The 18,807-nt window shown below is 35.4% G+C and overlaps 2 protein-coding genes across 2 annotated transcripts; both read left to right on the top strand.

Moving 5' to 3' along the window:
- The first annotated feature begins 669 nt into the window (after nt 1–669).
- Nucleotides 670–3,649, top strand: LOC118061406 (uncharacterized). The gene is made up of 4 exons (XM_035074830.2): nt 670–1,261; nt 1,386–1,523; nt 1,786–2,308; nt 2,602–3,649. Exons 1-4 carry the CDS (start codon nt 724–726, stop codon nt 2,633–2,635), a joined length of 1,233 nt encoding a protein of 410 aa, XP_034930721.1. The 5' UTR covers nt 670–723; the 3' UTR covers nt 2,636–3,649.
- Nucleotides 2,650–3,270, top strand: LOC118061409 (uncharacterized). Its single transcript, XM_035074833.1, has one exon. It carries the CDS (start codon nt 2,650–2,652, stop codon nt 3,268–3,270), a length of 621 nt encoding a protein of 206 aa, XP_034930724.1.
- Nucleotides 3,650–18,807: the final 15,158 nt, after the last annotated feature.

Below are 18,807 nucleotides of genomic sequence, written 5' to 3'. Positions count from 1 at the left end.
AAATATCTATTTGATTCCAGTAATAAGTAGTAATGAAGTAATTCATCTAACGATAAGAAAGTTCACTGAGGGAAGAAAGTTCGACTTCGTCCCTCGGATGTGGGCCTTGGGGATAGCATTTCACTGAGGGAAGAAAGGTCGACTTCGTCCCTCGGATTAGATGCTAATATACTAACTATAGGCAAAGCTAAGATTATTCCCAATTAACTATGAGTTGGAGGCCTGGCGTGCATAACATGGGAATGTTTATGACACTGCACTAATGAAACAGAATTAGTGACAAAGTAGGAATTTAATTCCATGAATCAACACAAAGGTTATTCCACATTCCACTAAACATGGAGAAGCACCAGCTAAAGGCACATATAAAGCAAGGTTCATTTTCAATAAAGTGCCAATTAGCACATGAAGCAAAACTATATAGCTAGTTAGTGATCATAACTGTGCAATAATAAATCAAGGAAAAGTTCAAGATTCTAACTCTACCACAAGTAAAGATGATTGATAATCCAAATGCAGTCATGAAGTCAAAAGCTCTGGATGCAGCTTTAGAATAGGAGAGGTAGCTAGAATATTATACTTTGTAAGTGTACTCGTCAAGATTAACAGGATCCTGTTGCATGATAGTAGAATTCTGATATAAAGGAGAAGGTTATTATTGAGGATTGGCATAGCGATTTTTATTATTCTTTTTCAAGGAAAAAATTACCCCCTCCCTTCTACATGGAACCCTTGATGTCTCCTGGTACCAGTGAAATCGATCGTAAACAGAAAATAAACGGAGACTTGTACTGTGCTCTCATGAAAGGAAACACGAAGAGCGTTGCAGATCTCTGCTTAAAGCTTCAGGATCATGCATTGCACGTAATAACAGTAAACGACGATACAGTACTTCACATGGCTGCATATGCCAAAGAAGCATCCTTGGTAGAACAATTACTAGATGAGTTGCCTGATCACCATCTCGACAAGTTGACTCGCCAAAATGGTGTAGGAAACACAATCCTCCATGAGACTGCCACAAGCAACCATACTGTAGCTGTTGCAGGTAAACTTCTGAAGAAAGCCCCTGGATTGTTAGGCATGCGCAACCACAATGGAGAGACGGCTCTCTTTTGTGCGCCCCGGTATGGAAAAACTGATATGTTCAACTTTCTAGCTGCTAAAGTCTCTGGATATGATGAATCTGGTTTGCAATTCTATGTACAGAGAAGTGATAAAACCACTGTCCTTCACATGGCCATTCTTTCTCTGCATTTTGGTAAGCATTGTCAATTATAAATTCATTTCTTCCCCCCATCTTCAAGTCAATTTTGTTTCAACATATGAAGTTGATATTCTGATGCTGAAATGTTTTCTTTCATACAAATTACGTTGGGCCACAGATTTGGCATACCGAATTGCGTTGGACTACACGCATTTAATTGGCCAAAAAGATGCCGATGGTATGACTGGTCTTCAGCTTTTATCATGCAACCCATCAGCTTTTAAACTAGAGCCTGAAGAAGGATTCATTAATTTAGGTATGGAAGTATAATCCTTACCCTTCCAGTTTTCACTGAATCAGTGAAACCAATGTGATTATGGCACTTCTCATATATAAAAAAAAAAAAAAAATGTAACATTCTTAGATTTTTTTTATTATAGTTTCCCTTCTTTTTCTGTCATTCCTTTTAACAACCATGATGTAACTTGCCTTGTTTCTGCATAATAAACTCATTCTTACATTGCATCACAGAATTTATATGCAACTAACCATTTGCGACTAACTTATTTCCTTGAAAGCAAAATCATATGGATGCTCAGTATGGAGGGAAAAGGTTCAAAAGCAAAAGCAACTGCATAGATCAGCTGTGGAGCTTGCCAAGTTTTTAGTCAGAAAAGATACCTCCTGGGAGCTTACGTATTCTAGCATCGACCAGAGCAAGCCTAAAATCCATAAGTACGGAGAAAAGGGAGGCCAAGAACGGCAAGAGGTACATTTGTTTAATAAAATTCTAGACAAAGAGGAGAGTCTTGGAGAAACTCCTTTGAGTTTGGCTACAAAGTCAGGCTGTGTGGAGATTGTTGAAGAAATACTCAAGCTATATCCCCAGGCAGTCGAACACATTGATGACGAAGGGCGCAATGTATTGCATGTAGCAATCAAATACCGCCAAAAGAAGATTTTCGAGCTTGTGAAAGGAATGGACGTGCCTATGAAGAGGCTGACAAGGAAGATTGATGGTGATGGGAATTCCATTCTACACACCGTCAGAAAGAAACGAAAGGATTTTATATCTGATGAGAAGAATTACTCTGGTTTGAGGTGCACTTTTTAGACTTTTACCTTCCTGCTATGCATATCTATCATTCACATAATTCACGGCAAGCACAATATTTTTTTATTGTCATACTAATCTTGAATCCTGAAGCGGTTGGAGTAGACGTATTACAGCAATATGGTAGGGTGAGTTTACATAATAATTCATCTTAAAAGTAATTTATGTATGATTTATAAGAAGAAATAAATAAAAAAAATTAATGGTCTAATTCTATAATTCTTTTCTTTTAAGAAAACTTGATAGACATGTTCTCTTTGTTATCCATGTGAGAACGCAGCGCGTCAAAGAAGTCACTCCATCCCATTTCCTGAATCACCAGAACAATATGAAGCTCACTGCAGAAGGGTATTTCATTACTGCAAATTCTGAACTCCGTAATTTAGCCAAAGAATGGCTAAAGACAACAGCAGAAGGATGTTCTGTGGTAGCAGTTCTCATTGCCACCGTTGCCTTTGCTGCAGCCTACACGGTTCCAGGAGGTCCGAATCAGAGCACTGGTGTTCCTGTTCTCGTCAACAAACCATTCTTTGTGGTTTTCACCGTGACTGATGTACTCTCCCTTGCGTTCGCTTTGACATCAGTTGTTACTTTCCTCTCTATCCTAACATCCCCGTTTCGATTCAAAGATTTCAAGCATACACTTCCTGATAAGTTGATGGTAGGCTTCACATTTCTGTTTCTCTCTGTGGCAATGATGATGGTAGCGTTTGGAGCAACAATCATTCTGATGATTTACAGCAAGGAAAGCTGGACAAAAATTACTCTATATGCAGTCTCCTTTATCCCAGTTGGCATCTTTGCACTATCTTATTTCCCTCTTTATCCATCACTATCAAAGACTTACAGCTTGCTCCAGAAAATTCCCTTTATTAAATATATTCCAGCTATACCTTGGAACTCTTTCAAATGTTGTCGAGTCGAAACCACTGATACCCACTTTCCATGAAATATCCCACATGTAATTATCCTAACTAAATCCTTTCCATTTTCTGAAATCTGATGCCTGCCCATGTAAGTAAAGGTTGGCACAAGTATTGGTCCTATCTGTAAGCAGCTACCACCATGGATGATTATGAGTATTGTTGGAACACGTGTGAGATGCTGCCTTGAGGGAAGATTGAAGTCAAGATAATGTCCTGTTTTTGTGTTTTTTTCAAATTTGAATTCAAATAGCAGATTGTGTGCTATTTTTTCGTAATTTCATTTCAATAAATCTCTCAGTATTGTTGAGAGTTTAATTTTGATTATAATTCATGTTTTGTAAGCCTATATATTAGGCATTTCCATTTTGAATAATATTAAGCAAACACAATTCATCAATTCTACTTATTATTGCAAGTCTTCAATTTCTTCAAATTTCGCATTTTCCAGAATTTAATCCAAACAGTAACTGTTATAAACAGTTACTGTTCAGATCATCAAATTTCAACAGTGGTATCAGAGCAAAATTCCTACGGGACTGAGGGTGATTTTACTGAGTGAAACACGAGAGATTGTGAGTGTAAAACACTTGGGGGGTTGAGAGAAACACTGAGAGTTAACTTCTAAGAAATCAATGGCTTCGTCATCCTCTGCACATTCACACTCTTCGGTTCCAATTTTTGATGGTGAGCACTATCACATTTGGGCTGTCAAAATGAGGTTTTTCCTGCGATCCCAAGGTTTATGGAACATTGTGGAGACGGATGTTGATCCATATCCACTACGTGCAAATCCAACTTTAGCTCAAATAAGGGCTCATGAAGAAGAAAAATTGAAGAAAGACAAGGCTATTACATGTTTGCATTCTGGAATTGCAAACCAAATTTTCACCAAGATTATGAATCTTGAGACACCAAAACAGATTTGGGACAAACTTCAAGTTGAATTTGAAGGCAGCAATCGAGTCAAAACAGTCAAACTCCTTGCATTAAAGAGAGAATTTGAGCTAATGAAGATGAAGGACAATGAAAATGTCAAGTCCTATTCCGGCAGATTGATGAACATTGTCAACCAAATGAGACTCCTTGGGGAGACATTTGAAGATCATAAGATAGTGGAGAAGCTTATGATGTCAATTCCAGAAAGATTTGAGGCTAAAATCTCTGCAATAGAAGAGTCTTGTGATTTGCAAACTCTATCTATTGCAGAGTTAATCAGCAAGCTTCAAATTCAAGAGCAAAGGGTTCAAATGAGAGATGATGAAGCTGTTGAAGGAGCATTTCAAGCAAGCTTTAAAGGGAAAAAATCTGGAATTTTTCCCAAGAAAAATTTCAGTACTGGTAAATCAAACCTGTCAAAAGGTAAAGCTATTGTCCCTGCCAGTAGACATTTTTCTCCTTTTTCTTATTGTAAGAGAACAAATCACGCAGAGGCTGACTGCTGGTTCAAAGGCAAAACTCTCATTCACTGTGATTTTTTGCAAAGAGAAATGGCCATAGTGAAAAGTTTTGCAGGCTGAAGAAGAAACAGCCGCAACAAGGATTTTCAGCAGCAAGCAAATGTATCTGAAGAAGACAAGGACCCTGAAGAAACTGAGGAGCAGCTATTCATGGCCTTGCAGACCAATACCATCTCCAAGAAGAACACTTGGCTTATTGACAGTGGCTGCACCAGCCACATGACAAAGCATTTGTCAATTTTTTCTTCAATTGATCGATCAATAAAGCCAAAAATTAAATTGGGAAATGGTGACTTTGTGCAAGCTAAAGGAAGAGGCATTGTCACAGTCAGCAGCACTTCAAGAGGTACAAAAACTATCAAAAAATGTCCTCTTCATTCCTGAGTTAGATCAAAATTTGTTGAGTGTTCCTCAAATGCTTAGGAATGGTTATGAAGTAACCTTTAAGGATAATTGCTGCTTCATTGTTGACACAAAGGATATTCTGCTGTAGCAAAGATAAAAATGGATGGAAATAGTTTTTTATCTTGATTTAAATGTCATTGAAGGTCATGCATTAAGTGCAAATTCTGATATGAGTGTTGTTTGGCACAAGAGGTTTGGGCACTACAATTTCGATTCTTTGAAAATTGTTGCATGACAGATGCATGATAGAGGGGGATGCCTGCCATTTCTGAATGTGCACATTTGTGTGAAGGTTGTGAGTTGGGGAAGCACCATAGGGTTTCATTCCCTCGTGCAACAACCAATAGAGCAAAATCAAGGCTGGAATTGGTCCATTCTGACATTTGGTGGACCAATGAGGACAGCCTCCCTTGAACAATAACTTTTTACTTTATTTTGTTCATTGATGACCATAGCAGAATGATTTGGGTCCCTAGTTTCTGGAAAACAAGTCTCAAGCACTATCAAAGTTCAAGAGTTTCAAAAGCATGGGTTGAAAACACAAAGTGGACAAAGAAATTAAGGTGCTGAGAACCGACAATGGTGGAGAATATACTTCAAGGGATTTCCAGAATTTTTGCCTTGAAACTGGAATTGTGCACCAGTTTGACAGTGCCCTATTCTCCTCAGCAGAATGGTGTCTCGGAGAGGAAGAATAGGAACAATCATGGAAATGTCAAGGTGCATGATGTTTGAGAAGAGGTTGCCTAAGTTTCTATGGGGCAGAGGCAGTAAACACCTCAGTTTACTTGCTAACAGGCTTCCCATAAAGTCTGTCAATGGAAAAACACCCATAGAAGCTTGGTCAGGAAGAAAGCCAACTGCCAACCATCTAAGGGGTTGTTTTGGTTCTCTGTGTTATTTTCATGTGCCCATGTCAAAAGAGGGAAGCTAGAATGAAACAGCAGTCAAGGGAATTTTTTGTGGGATATTCAACTGAATCCAAAGGTTACAGGATTTACAACCTGAATGAGTCCAAAATTCAGATCAGTAGAGACGTGCACTTTGATGAAATTTGCATGCTGGAATTGGGACTTGAAGGAGGTGGATCAGAAAGAGCACAATCCTTGATGCTGGCAGCAGGGGAAACAAGCACTGAAACTGAGTTTGATGTTGATGGAACTTCCAGATGCAGATGTTCTTAAAGTTAGGCCCCTAGCTGAGATATATGAGAGGTGTAACTTGGTGCATGCCGAGCCAACAAGCTATGCTGAAGCAACAAAGGATGCAGCTTGGATAGAAGCCATGAAATCAGAAATTTGATTCCATTGAAAGGAATCAAACCTGGAGCTTGACAGTGCTGCTCACAACAAGAAAGAAATTGGTGTTAAGTGGGTATTCAGGACTAAATTCAATCCTGATGGTTCTATATTTAAACACAAAGCTAGATTGGTGTGGTCAAAGGATTTGCACAAGTGGCTGGGGTTGATTACGGGGACACATTTGCCCCAGTTGCTAGGCATGATACAATTCGGCTCCTTCTTGCAATTGCTGGTCAAACTTGGATGGAAGGTATACCATTTAGATGTTTAAATCAGCTTTATTTAAATGGTATATTAGTTGAAGACATATATGTGCAGCAACCCGAAGGATTCAAAGTGGCAGGCCATGAGCATAAGGTATATAAGCTACACAAAGCTCTTTATGGCTTGAAACAAGCCCCAAGGGCTTGGTATATAGTAGGATTGATTCCTATTTAATCCAATTGGGTGTTTAGAAGGAGTGAAAATGAAGCTACATTGTACTTAAAGAAAGAAGGAGATGAAGTGCAGTTAGTAATTTCACTTTATGTAGATGACATGTTGGTGACTGGAAGCAATACTTCATTGCTGGCAAAGTTCAAAAAGGAAATGGAGGATGTATTTGAAATGAGTGACTTGGGGATGATGAATTATTTTCTTGGAATGGAGATACAACAAGACAACTTAGGATTTTTTTTGTCACAAAAGAAGTATGCTATTGATGTGCTTAAAAGGTTCAAAACTGGAATCATGCAAAGAAGTAGCTACACCTTTGGCACAAAATGAAAAGAATTTTCGAAGAATGATGGGTGAGAAGCTAGAAGATCCTTCTGTTTTTAGAAGCTTGGTGGGCAGTTTGCTATACTTGACAGCAACTAGACCAGACTTGATGTTCCCTGCTGGTTTGCTGTCAAGATTCATGAGTTCACCTAGTAGTTGTTCACATGGGAGTGGCAAAAGAGTACTGAAATACATCAAAGGCACACAGCTGACTTAGGCCTAAGGTACTCAAAAACAGGAGGAGTATGCTTGATTGGCTATGCAGATAGTAATGGGCTGGAAGTGTTGATGATATGAAGAGTACTTCTGGTTATGTTTTTTAGCATTGGTTCAGGTTGCAATTTGCTGGAATGCAAGGAAGCAAGATGTGGTTGCTCAATCGACAGCAGAGGCTGAGTACATCTCCATGGCAGCTGCTGCAAATCAGGCTATATAGTTGAGCAAAGTTTTGGCAGATTTGGGTCATAAGCAAAGCTCACCAACCGAGCTTTATTGTGACAACAAGTCAGCAATAGCAATTGCACAAAATCCAGTCCAGCATGGGAGAACAAAGCACATTAATGTCAAGTTTCATGCATTGAGGGAAGCTGAGAAGAATTTGTTCATCAAAATTCTTCACTGTCCAACTGAAGTCCAATTGGCAGATTTAATGACTAAAGGACTTCCAAGATCAAGGCTGGAGATGCTTAGGATGAAGCTAGGAATGTTCAAGGCAAGTCTCAAGGAGGAGTGTTGGAACACGTGTGAGATGCTGCCTTGAGGGAAGATTGAAGTCAAGATAATGTCCTGTTTTTGTGTTTTTTTCAAATTTGAATTCAAATGGCAGATTGTGTGCTATTTTTTTGTAATTTCATTTCAATAAATCTCTCAGTATAGTTGAGAGTTTAATTTTGATTATAATTCATATTTGTAAAGCCTATATATTAGGGCATTTCCATTTTGAATAATATTAAGCAAACACAATTCATCAATTCTGCTTATTATTGCAAGTCTTCAATTTTCAATATATTTTAAATTTTCGTTATTTTTAAAAACAGAACTGTTCAGATCATCAAACAGTATGGTGTCTATAAGAATGATGTGATGAGTTCTAGGTTTGTACATTGTAAGGATTGCAATAAGTAACAAAGAAAGCCAGCAATTCTTGTAACATAGGTGTTAATTTAACCACAGAGTTCTTGACACTGGTCCCCTCTTCTCTTATTCAGGAGGGACAGAACATTTTGCTTGAAACTTGGTCAGTTCAATTTGCAAAATGATGAACCCTAAACACCTAAACTTCGGCTCATTGAAACTTCAAGAGTCATTTCCAAGTGAATGGTTTGTTTACAAGTTCTATTCAAATATATAGCACTACAAAGTAATGATAGTTCAAGCATTAACTCCATGAATGGGATCTGTAAAAACCACCTAGCACTGAATAATTCAACCTCCAATGTTGAGATCTTTTAAAGTGAATCAAGATGAATTATTTTTTTAACTATTCTGATTGAGATTTGGATAGTACCGTTAGCTGTAGCATTATAATAAATTTATGAACAAACGAATATTCTCTTACTTTGTAAGATTGAACCTCCAGCGTTGAAATTTTAGCTTTGAATTAAATTTTTTTTAGAGTTTTTTTTTTTATCATCTTGATATGCTATGTAAAAAATAAATATTAAAAAGCTAAAACTAAAATTCATCATTGCACCTAAATAAATTAAATCATATACGAGTAAGGATGATGACTTGACTCAAACCTTATAAAACACTCCCTCCTAACCATCTTTAAATGAATAGGTTTTCAGGTATAGATATTATTTTAAATCAAGTTCAAAATCCTTATCTTTAAGTTTGTATATATAACTAGATATTTGATGTGTATTTTGTTATGGGTCAGAATTTTTTAAAAATAAAAACAAATTATATGACACAAGCTTTTTTAACATATTTTTTGTAGTTATAAAAAATTAAGTAAAAATAAAAACATTTATACATATATATAATTAAATATATCGAGGACTATGTGTGTGTGAATAATTAAAAAATAAAAATAACTAAAAATAAAAATAGAAAAATTAAGAGACAAATATAGATTAAAATATTTAATTTTGCAAGCCTGGATATTCACTCAGTTGCATCTACTAAATTTATTTCTTAAAATAATTTTTTGTATTCATATAAACGATAATAGAAATAGAGATATAAATTAAATTGATTGAATAAAATAAAAATATTGAAAAAGCATTATGCAAGGTTGCACAGATTAGAAATATGATCTCAAAATAAATTTTTTTTTATCTTCAAAAATAAATTTCATCTTATATAATAGATTAAAAAAAATTATAGATAAATCAGAAATACTCTTCAAAATTCAAAATTTAAAAAAAAATAATCGATCATTTTTTGTGGGTCTTAATCTGTGTCAACGATATTTTTCTTTCTCTACAACTAGAATTCAATGAATTTTCTCTCTCCTCTCTCACCCAAGGACTAAAAAATAATAAAAATAAACTCTAATACTAAAATTGAATTTGAAAAATATTAAGGCACCGAAATCATATAATTTGTTTTATTTTTAAGGATAACCAAAGTAATATATTTCTTGAAACTTCTAGCACACTACTCACCTTTGGTGTGTTATTAATTTTGGTTCTATTCTTTCAATTCCACCCTTTTCTAAAAAGTCTAAATTAATTAGCCTTCAATCAGGATTAAATCGTCCAAAATAAATTTTTAAGAACCGAAATGAATTTTTTATAAAAATAAACAGGGTTATCCATAGTGTTTCGTGAGTAGTGAATAGTTTTAACTGCATAATATTCACCCCACGCGTTTTAATTTTTAGGTTAATTTAAATGTTGATAAACCTAGTTATTGTTTATATATATATATATATACACACACTTAAACCAAACCTAAAAATACAGTTCAAAACCAAATAGCCTAAATTATCGAATTTAGCCCCCAAACCTATTATCCATTAACATTTAAGATTTAAACTAGGCCCAGCATGCATTGATGTCCAGAAAAACGGCCCACGATTATTTATTGAAAAAGAAACGAAATCAGCGTGAGGGAACTTGGCAGTTTAAAGAAAGGAAAGACTTTCGTTAAGCTTCCTACTGGAAGGGAGCACAGGTTCTGGTTAGGGCGGGAGCAAAGACAAACACTTTCCAAGCCATTAAGGGGAAGAAGAGAAAAAACTACAGCTCTCAGTTCTGTACATTCTTTTCATTTATCTAATGATTATGAAAGATTAACTTCCTGGGATTCCATTCCCTAAATGAACATGAATGCTCAAGGGTGAACAACTTGCAACTCTATCCAAACTTCACAAGCAAAAATAGAATAAAGTCTTGATCTCACAAATATATGGTCTTGAGCTCTACTCGTACATGTTTATACACGAAGAGGGCATGGAATGACAAATACGTAATGATAAATACGTAATGAATATTCTTCAATGTGAAAACTGAATAATCATAAGAGACCATACCTGTTTTGCTGTAGACCAAGGTGGTCTTATGGAACCAAAAATCTACACCAAAAGGGAGAAGAATTAACGATCTGCCACTAGAGGGATGAAGATGTCGTCTGTCCCGTTGCACCCACCGTATCAACTTTTCTACTGTGGTTTCTTGCCCTCACTGTTTTTCCCTCTGGTGATCCTCCTTTTTTTTCCTTTTTTGTGTTCCTTTTATAGGCGGGTGTTAATCCTTTCAAGAAAGGGGAAAAAAAAATCACTGGCCTTTGTTAGTATCAAATCCTTGAAGATAGCCCAGTAAATCATCTTAGGTATTGGCCATTGATTCCTCTTTGCTTGATTCATGGAGAGAGAATCAAATTTTGAAAAATGGATCTTGCATAAGAATGGAAAGGCTGGGCTATAGTTCTTGATGAAAAGCTGACTGAGAGGGTATGTTTGACTCAAAATCTGTAGTAGATCCTCAGAATTAAACCTGATTTCTTGTGCTACGATTAGGACCAAGAATCAAGCTCTAATGTTGCATGAGAGTCAGTTGTTCCAACGTCTTTTAATGCCCTGAATATCTGCAGAATTTAGCACAAAACGGCGTCGTTTCCTTCAAAATATTCATCATATGTTCTTCCCTCTTTCTATCAAAACGCATTGTTTCACTTTCACTTAATGTCAAACAGCGTCGTTTTCATCCTTAATTATAATTAGGTTTTCTAATTAAAATCAAATTAAACTTCTTATTTGTCCCTGCGTTTTAGCGTCATTTGTACTTCAGTCCGTGGCCTTTGGATTTTCCTAATTCAGGTCAATTTCACCCTTGACCAAATTACAATATGTCCTCTGATTTCTCCTCTCTTTCATTTCTGTTTTGGTTCTTCCATTCTTCATTTTTAAATCAAATTAACTCTCAATTTCAATTTTATTCTTCGATTAGACCCATAATTGATCTTCTAATTTGGCAATTCATTTCAAACTCATCCTTGAATTTCATTTTCATTTAATCTTAGCCACATTAAATCAAATTAAGCCCTTTTATCAATTTCTTATTCAATTAAGCCCTCAATTATAGCCCAAAAATTCTCAAACTTAATTTTAGCTATGATACTCAATTATTGGTCCAATTTCAATCTCAGTTATGTATTTTTATTATTTTTTTAAATATACAAAAATTAAAATAAAAAAAAGGAAAAATAATGACATGATTAAAATTAGTTAAATTTACTGAAAAGATATATTTTTTGAATTTTTTTAATTAATTAAAATATAAAGGATCAAAATTAGATTATAACAAAAATAATTAAACTCTACTCTCTCTCTTGTAGAAACATTAAAAAAAAAATCAAAGAAGACTCATGCAATCCCTGTACAAAACACCCCCCAGCACGTACTTTTAATGTATTTTTTAGGTTTTCAAGAATTATACACAAATTTTTCATGCATATAATTATATTTTTCTCTTTATGTTCATTAGTTTCTTCTCTTACATTTACTGAATTAATCATCGGAATATCCCCTGTCCTCCCAGGAGACTGATGTTTCAAGAACAACCCGAGCTAGAGAAGTTTTTTTCTAAGACTTCATCGATAGATAACAAAAAAAATATATAATATATTCTGGTTTATTAGAAATATCTGCCGTGTTCAAGGTATATAGTTTCCTTGACTGAAAATTTAACGCTTTTTGATCTCATTGTTTCACTGCGGGGGAATTACCCTTCAGCCTAGTAGCTGGTTGGTGATCACTTCCATTGCACTCTATATATACTCCAAGCAGAAGTAAATGATGTCCCCATGGCTAGTTGGAAATAGATTTCAAGGACAATATTTTGTCATGAAGGTGAACACAATTGATTTTCTATGCTTCTCTTTAAAGTAGCTAGGATTATTCCAAAAGGAAAAGTCAAAGCAACGAATAATTTACTTTCTTCTTTTTTTGCTTGTTCATTGTAGAAGCAAGAATGTGAATCTTGATTTCAAGCTTCAATATTATGGTTTAACAAATGCAATACAATTTTTATACAGAACTAAGAAAAAAAATCTGACCAAAATCTGATCTTTATATACTTATTTTTTATAATGATCAATTAAGCAAGTTCCTAAGCTATAAAAAACAGAGTAATTAATAATATATGCTTCTAAAAACGGATTAATTCAGCTATTAATGTTGAAGAAAATATCCTTCAAAAGAGAAAGCTCATTAGCAAGAATTCACCAGAAAAGAATAGTGTATTTTAAGAGATCAATACATAAGTATTATTTAATTTTTTTGGAATTAAAGAAATAAAAAGGTAAGATGGGTGGAAAACTATATGGCTAGTTAGTGATCATAACTCTCCAAATAAATTAAGGAAAAGTTCAAGATTCTAACTCTACCACAAGTAAAGATGATGGATAATCCAGATGCAGTCATGAAATCAATAGCTTCTGTATACAGTTTTGGAAAAGGGGAGGATATTATATACTTGCTCTCCATCGTCTGCAGGTACTCCAATAGGGAATATCTACGTAATCTTCAGATAGCAGAATTCTGATATAAAGGAGAAGGTTGTTGTTGAGGATTGGAATAGCAAATTTTCTTCGTTTTTTATTTTTTTTGGTTTCAAGGAAAAAAGTAACCACTCTCTTCTTCATGCAGCCCTTTTATGCCTTCCCGTACTACTGAAATCGATCCTAAACAGAAATAAACGGAGACTTGTACTGTGCTCTCATGAAAGGAAAACACGAAGAGCGTTGCAGATCTCTGCCTAAAGCTTCAGGATCATGCATTGCACGTAATAACAGTAACCGACGATACAGTACTTCACATGGCTACATATGCCAAAGAAGCATCCTTGGTAGAACAATTACTAGATGAGTTGCCTGATCATCGCATCTCGACAAGTTGACTCGCCAAAATGGTGTAGGAAACACAATCCTCCATGAGACTGCCACAAGCAACCATACTGTAGCTATTGCACGTAAACTTTCTGAAGAAAGCCCCTGGATTGTTAGGCATGCGCAACCACAATGGAGAGACGGCTCTCTTTCGTGGCGGCCCGGTATGGAAAAACTGATATGTTCTGACTTCTTGCTGCTAGAGTCTCTGGATATGATGAATATGGTTTGCAATTCTATGTACAGAGAAGTGATAAAACCACTATCCTTCACATGGGCCATTTCTTTTTCTCTGCATTTTGGTAAGCATTGTCAATTATAAATTCATTTCTCCCCCCCATCTGCAAGTCAATAGTTTGTTTCAACATATGAAGTTTGATATTCTGATGCTGAATCGTTTTACTTACGTTGGACTATAGATTTTGGCTTACCAAATTTGCATCGAAGTACGAAACATTTTAATTGGTCAAAGAGATGGTGATGGTGTATGACTGGTCTTCCAAGATTTTATCATGCAACCCATCAGTTTTTAAACAAGAGCCTGAAGAATGGATTCATTAAGTTAGGTATCGAAGTATGATTTATTTGCACTTCTCATCTATAAATTCTTGGATTTTGTATTCTAGTTTCCTTTTCTTTTTCTGTCAATCCTCTTAACAATCATGTAACTTGCCTTGTCTCTGCATAATAAACTCATCCTCTTTACATGACAGAATTTATATGCAACAAACAATTTCCAATTAACTCATTTCCTTGAAAGCTAAATCTTTGTGGAAGTTCAGCATGGAGGAAAAAGGTTCAAAAGCAAAAACAACTGCATAGATCAGCTGTGGAGCTTGCCAAGTTTTTTAGTCAGAAAAGATACCTCCTGGGAGTGTATTTCTTCTGGCATCGACGTGATGAGCCTAAAATTCACAAGTATGGAGAAAAGGGAGGCCAAGAACGGCAAGAAGTACATTTGTATAATACAATTCCAGACCAAATGGAGAGTCGTGCAGAAACTCCTTTGATTTTGGCTACAAAGTCAGGCTGTGTGGAGATTGTTGAGGAAATACTCAAAGCATATCCCCAGGCAGTCGAACACATTGATGATGAAGGGAGAATGTACTGCATGTAGCAATCAAATACCGCCAACTGAAGATTTTTAAGCTTGTGACACGAATGGAAGTGCCTATGAAAGAGGCTGGGAAGGAAGATTGATAATGATGGGAATTCCATTCTACACAACGTCGGAAAGAAATCGAAGGATGTTGTGTCTGATGAGAAGATGGAAGGTCCTGCATTCCTATTACAGGAAGAGTTACTCTGGTTTGAGGGTACACTTTTTTAGACTTTTCACTTTTACCTTCCAGCTATGCATACCTATCATTCACATAATTCACAGGCAAGCACAATAATTTTTTGACTGTCATACTAATCTTGAATCCTGAAGCAGTTTGACTAGACGTGGGCAAATATTTATTACATTCCATTTACACACTTTATAGCGATATGGTAGCATGAGTTTACATAACAATCCTCTTAAGAAAATAATTTATGACTGTTTTATAAGAAGAAAGATCTAAAAAAATTAATGTCTAATGGTATATATTTTTTCTTTTAAAAAGTTTTTTGAAAGACATGTTCTCTTTGTTATCTTCATGTGAGAACGCAGGCGCGTCGAAAAAGTCACTGCCATCCCATTTCCAGGGTCAATGCGGAACAATAAGATGCTCACTGCAGAAGGGTTTTTCTTTACTGCAAACTCTGAAGAACTCCGCAATTTAGCCAAAGAATGGATAAAAGACAACAGCAGAAGGATGTTCTGTGGTAGCAGTTCTCATTGCCACCGTTGCCTTTGCTGCAGCCTACATCGGTTCCAGGAGTCCGAATCAGAGCACTGGTGTTCCTGTCCTCTCAACAAACCATTCTTTTGTGGTTTTCAACTGTGGCAGATGTACTCTCCCTTACCTTTGCTTTGACAGCAGTCGTTACCTTCTCTCTATCCTATCATCGCCGTTTCGATTTAAAGATTTCAAGCATATACTTCCTAATAAGTTGATGATAGGCTTCACATTTCTGTTCCTTTCCGTGGCTATGATGATGGTAGCATTTGGAGCAACAATCCTTCTGATGATTTACAGTAAGGAAAGTTGGGAAAAAATTACTCTATATGCAGTCTCCTTTATCCAGTTAGCATCTCTGCACTAGTTTATTTCCCTCTTTATTCATCACTATCAAAAACCTACAATTACTTGCTCAAGAAGATTCCCCTCATTAAACATATTCTAGCTATACCTTGGAAGATCTCCAAATCTTTGAAATGTTGTTGAGTCGAAACCACTGATACCCACATTCCATGAAATATCCCACATGTAATTATCCTACACTAAATCCTTTTCATTTTCTGAAATTTGATGCCTGGTTACGTACGTGTTAGCACAAGTATTGGTTTCTGTCTGTAAACAGCTACCCATGGATGATTACAAGTATGATGTTATCAGAATTATTTTGATTAGTTATTGGTTTTGTGAATTTTAAGGATTCAAAACATATGATATTCTGATGCGTGCTAGTCACCGAGTGTTAGCACATTCTTTACTTTCAAGTGTTTGGGACTGCATTATTTTTTAGCAGGCAGAACAGTGTGTGTGCGGGTTACGTATGGCAGGGGAGTGTAGGAAAGTAGACAAGTTGATTGTGTTATTTGCCCTAATGCATCATAAAGGCAAATTAGCTGTTTCTAGCACTTTACCCATCACACACATCATATGCTTCATAATCCAAAGGACAAGAAAGCCAGCAATTCTTGTAACATGGGCGTTTATTTAACTACTGAGTTCTTGATACCGGTCCCCTCTTCTTCCATTCAGATCAGTGACAGCTAGGGGTGTTCAAAAAAACCGATTTAACCGAAGAAAACCGAAAAAAACCGATGAAAAATTAACCGAGAAAAACCGAACCGAGATGGAAAACCGATTAAACCGATTTTTAAAACCATAAATTCTAGCCGGTTCGGTTCGGTTTCGGTTTGGCAACAAAAACCGGTGAACCGAACCGACTAACCATAAAATAAAACAACTATAAATACTACAGTCTACACTTTACAATTAACCTAACCCTAGTAATAACATTACACCGAAAAGCCGCCGCCCAGCAGAGACTAGTTTTCGCTTTCTTCCTTTCCCTTTCAATTTTCATCAAATCTGCGTCTCAGCCCCCTGCATCTATCTCTTCTCCACCCGAACAAAAACCCATACTCGCAACAGAAGGAGAAGGCTCCTCCATTAGTGAAAAGACGGCAAGGTAAAGTAACATCTGTTTCAAACTTTTATGCTTCTTTGGCCTTTCTATCATTACTTCCTCGCTCTGAACCTCTGCTTCTCCTTTTTTATCCTCTTGCAGCTAGGGTTTTTGCATCTTTCTTCAGGTTTGACCCCCTCGCCTTCTCTCTCCTTTCTCTTGTTTTAGTCATGCCTTTGTCGATTTTTGTTTACTGTTGAATCTGAATCATTTTGGATGTGCATTCTCCCTAGATTGTTGTCAGATCTCGTCTCTTTTTTCCTTCTCTTCTCCATGCTTTTACTTAATTTGAGTTTGTGGTAGTTGGCTATTGTTTTTCTCCTGAGATAGATGCTTGTGGACCCATATATGATTGCATTCCTTCTAGCTTGTCTTATATGGTGATCAAGATCTGCATTTTTATTTTTAAATCTGGGCAAACATTTATTCTCTTTAACTTACGGTTCTAAGGGTTAAATTTGTTTTCTTTTCCTTGTAGAAGTTGTTTTGGCATGGCTACATATACTCCGAATAACATCTTATCAATATGTTTTATCTTGATTGTCAGTTCCTTTTATTTGCCTTGAATTGATAGGCTATTTTATGGGCAAGATTTTGTTGCTGTTTTAAATAAAATCATCAAGTTGGTAGATAGCTTGTTCAACTATCAATTCTGGCAGTATGGTTGATGACTGATGTAGTGGACAATGGATATGGTTACAAAGTTGGTTGCAATGTGAAAACATGGTTGGTCGGATACATGTTAGATTTATAATAAGTTCAAGCTCACTGTTTATTTTGTTAGCTTCATGATTGCTAAATTTTTAGATATTGATTGCTCTGTTCAGTTAATAATTATTATATGTGTTTTGCAAAACCCGTTTACATGAAAAATATTTGATGTTGAAGATAAATCAAGTAAAAACCGATCAAGTTGGTCAATTACAGTGTAATTATATGAACCATTGGTCCTATGATCTGCTATAAACCATTGGTCCATTACAGTGTAATTATGATGAACCTAATATGATGCTCAACTTCTGCTTGATTCACTTGAATGTTTTTTCTTCTTTTGCATTAACTGGCAAGTTGGCAGAATAGCGGATAATTGGAGCAGAATAGTGGGCTTTTTTCTTGCTTTTGGAATTGGAAATAATTGTTGGTCTTAAATCCTCTTTACAATTCAATGTGTTAGCTATACTTAACTTTAACTTTAAAATTCATGCTGTTATTTTGTAATTCAGATGGATAATCAAACATCAAAACCTTCATGGATTATATTGAAAATTCTATTAGATGATTGAGTCAGGTTAATTTCTTTTACAAATTTAAATGTTGTTATTTATATATTATTTATTTACAATTTTAATCTAACATTTTAATTTATTGTTTTTGAAGAATTTTTGGTGAAAGTTTAAAAATTTCAATTGATGTTTGTAAGTTGTATGATGATGTTAATGTAATCCTGAAAATATAATTGTTTTTGGTAATTAATTTATTCTTTACCGGTTGTTGATTCCTTTAAAAATTTTGCATTGTTACTTTTTTTAATAGCTTGAACTCTTATATGGTTGCTAATTTGCTAGTGTATTTTTTATAGCATGTATCTTGATGGAACTTTTGGCGTTTGCTGTTGCTTGGAAGTTTTGGGGATGCAACTGTTGGTGCCTGGATTTTTTTCTTCCAATTATGTTGGATGTTTTATATAATTTATTATTGGTTGTATTTTTTGCCAATGTAAAATTTTTTAGTGTTTGATCATGCGATATTGCTTGATTTGAATTTTCATAACTATTTCTTTGCATATTTAAAGAATAGCAAGATGTGAAAGCATTTCAAATTTATTGTACTAGATATAGAGCATTTCAAAAAAAATATCAATTTTCTAATTTGATTAAAAAGGCTTATAACAAACTAAACCAAATAGAAGAAATTTTAAAGAGTTTGATTAAAAAACATATAAATTTTGCGCCAACAGAAAATTTAAAAGCCCAATTTAGTTTAAGTTCATTTAAAAAAAAATTCAAAAAAGGCCCATTAA

The sequence above is a fragment of the Populus alba genome, chromosome 11 (assembly GCF_005239225.2).
Source record: "Populus alba chromosome 11, ASM523922v2, whole genome shotgun sequence".
Taxonomy (NCBI): Eukaryota; Viridiplantae; Streptophyta; class Magnoliopsida; order Malpighiales; family Salicaceae; genus Populus; species Populus alba.
This window is presented reverse-complemented; position numbering and strand designations above follow the sequence as displayed.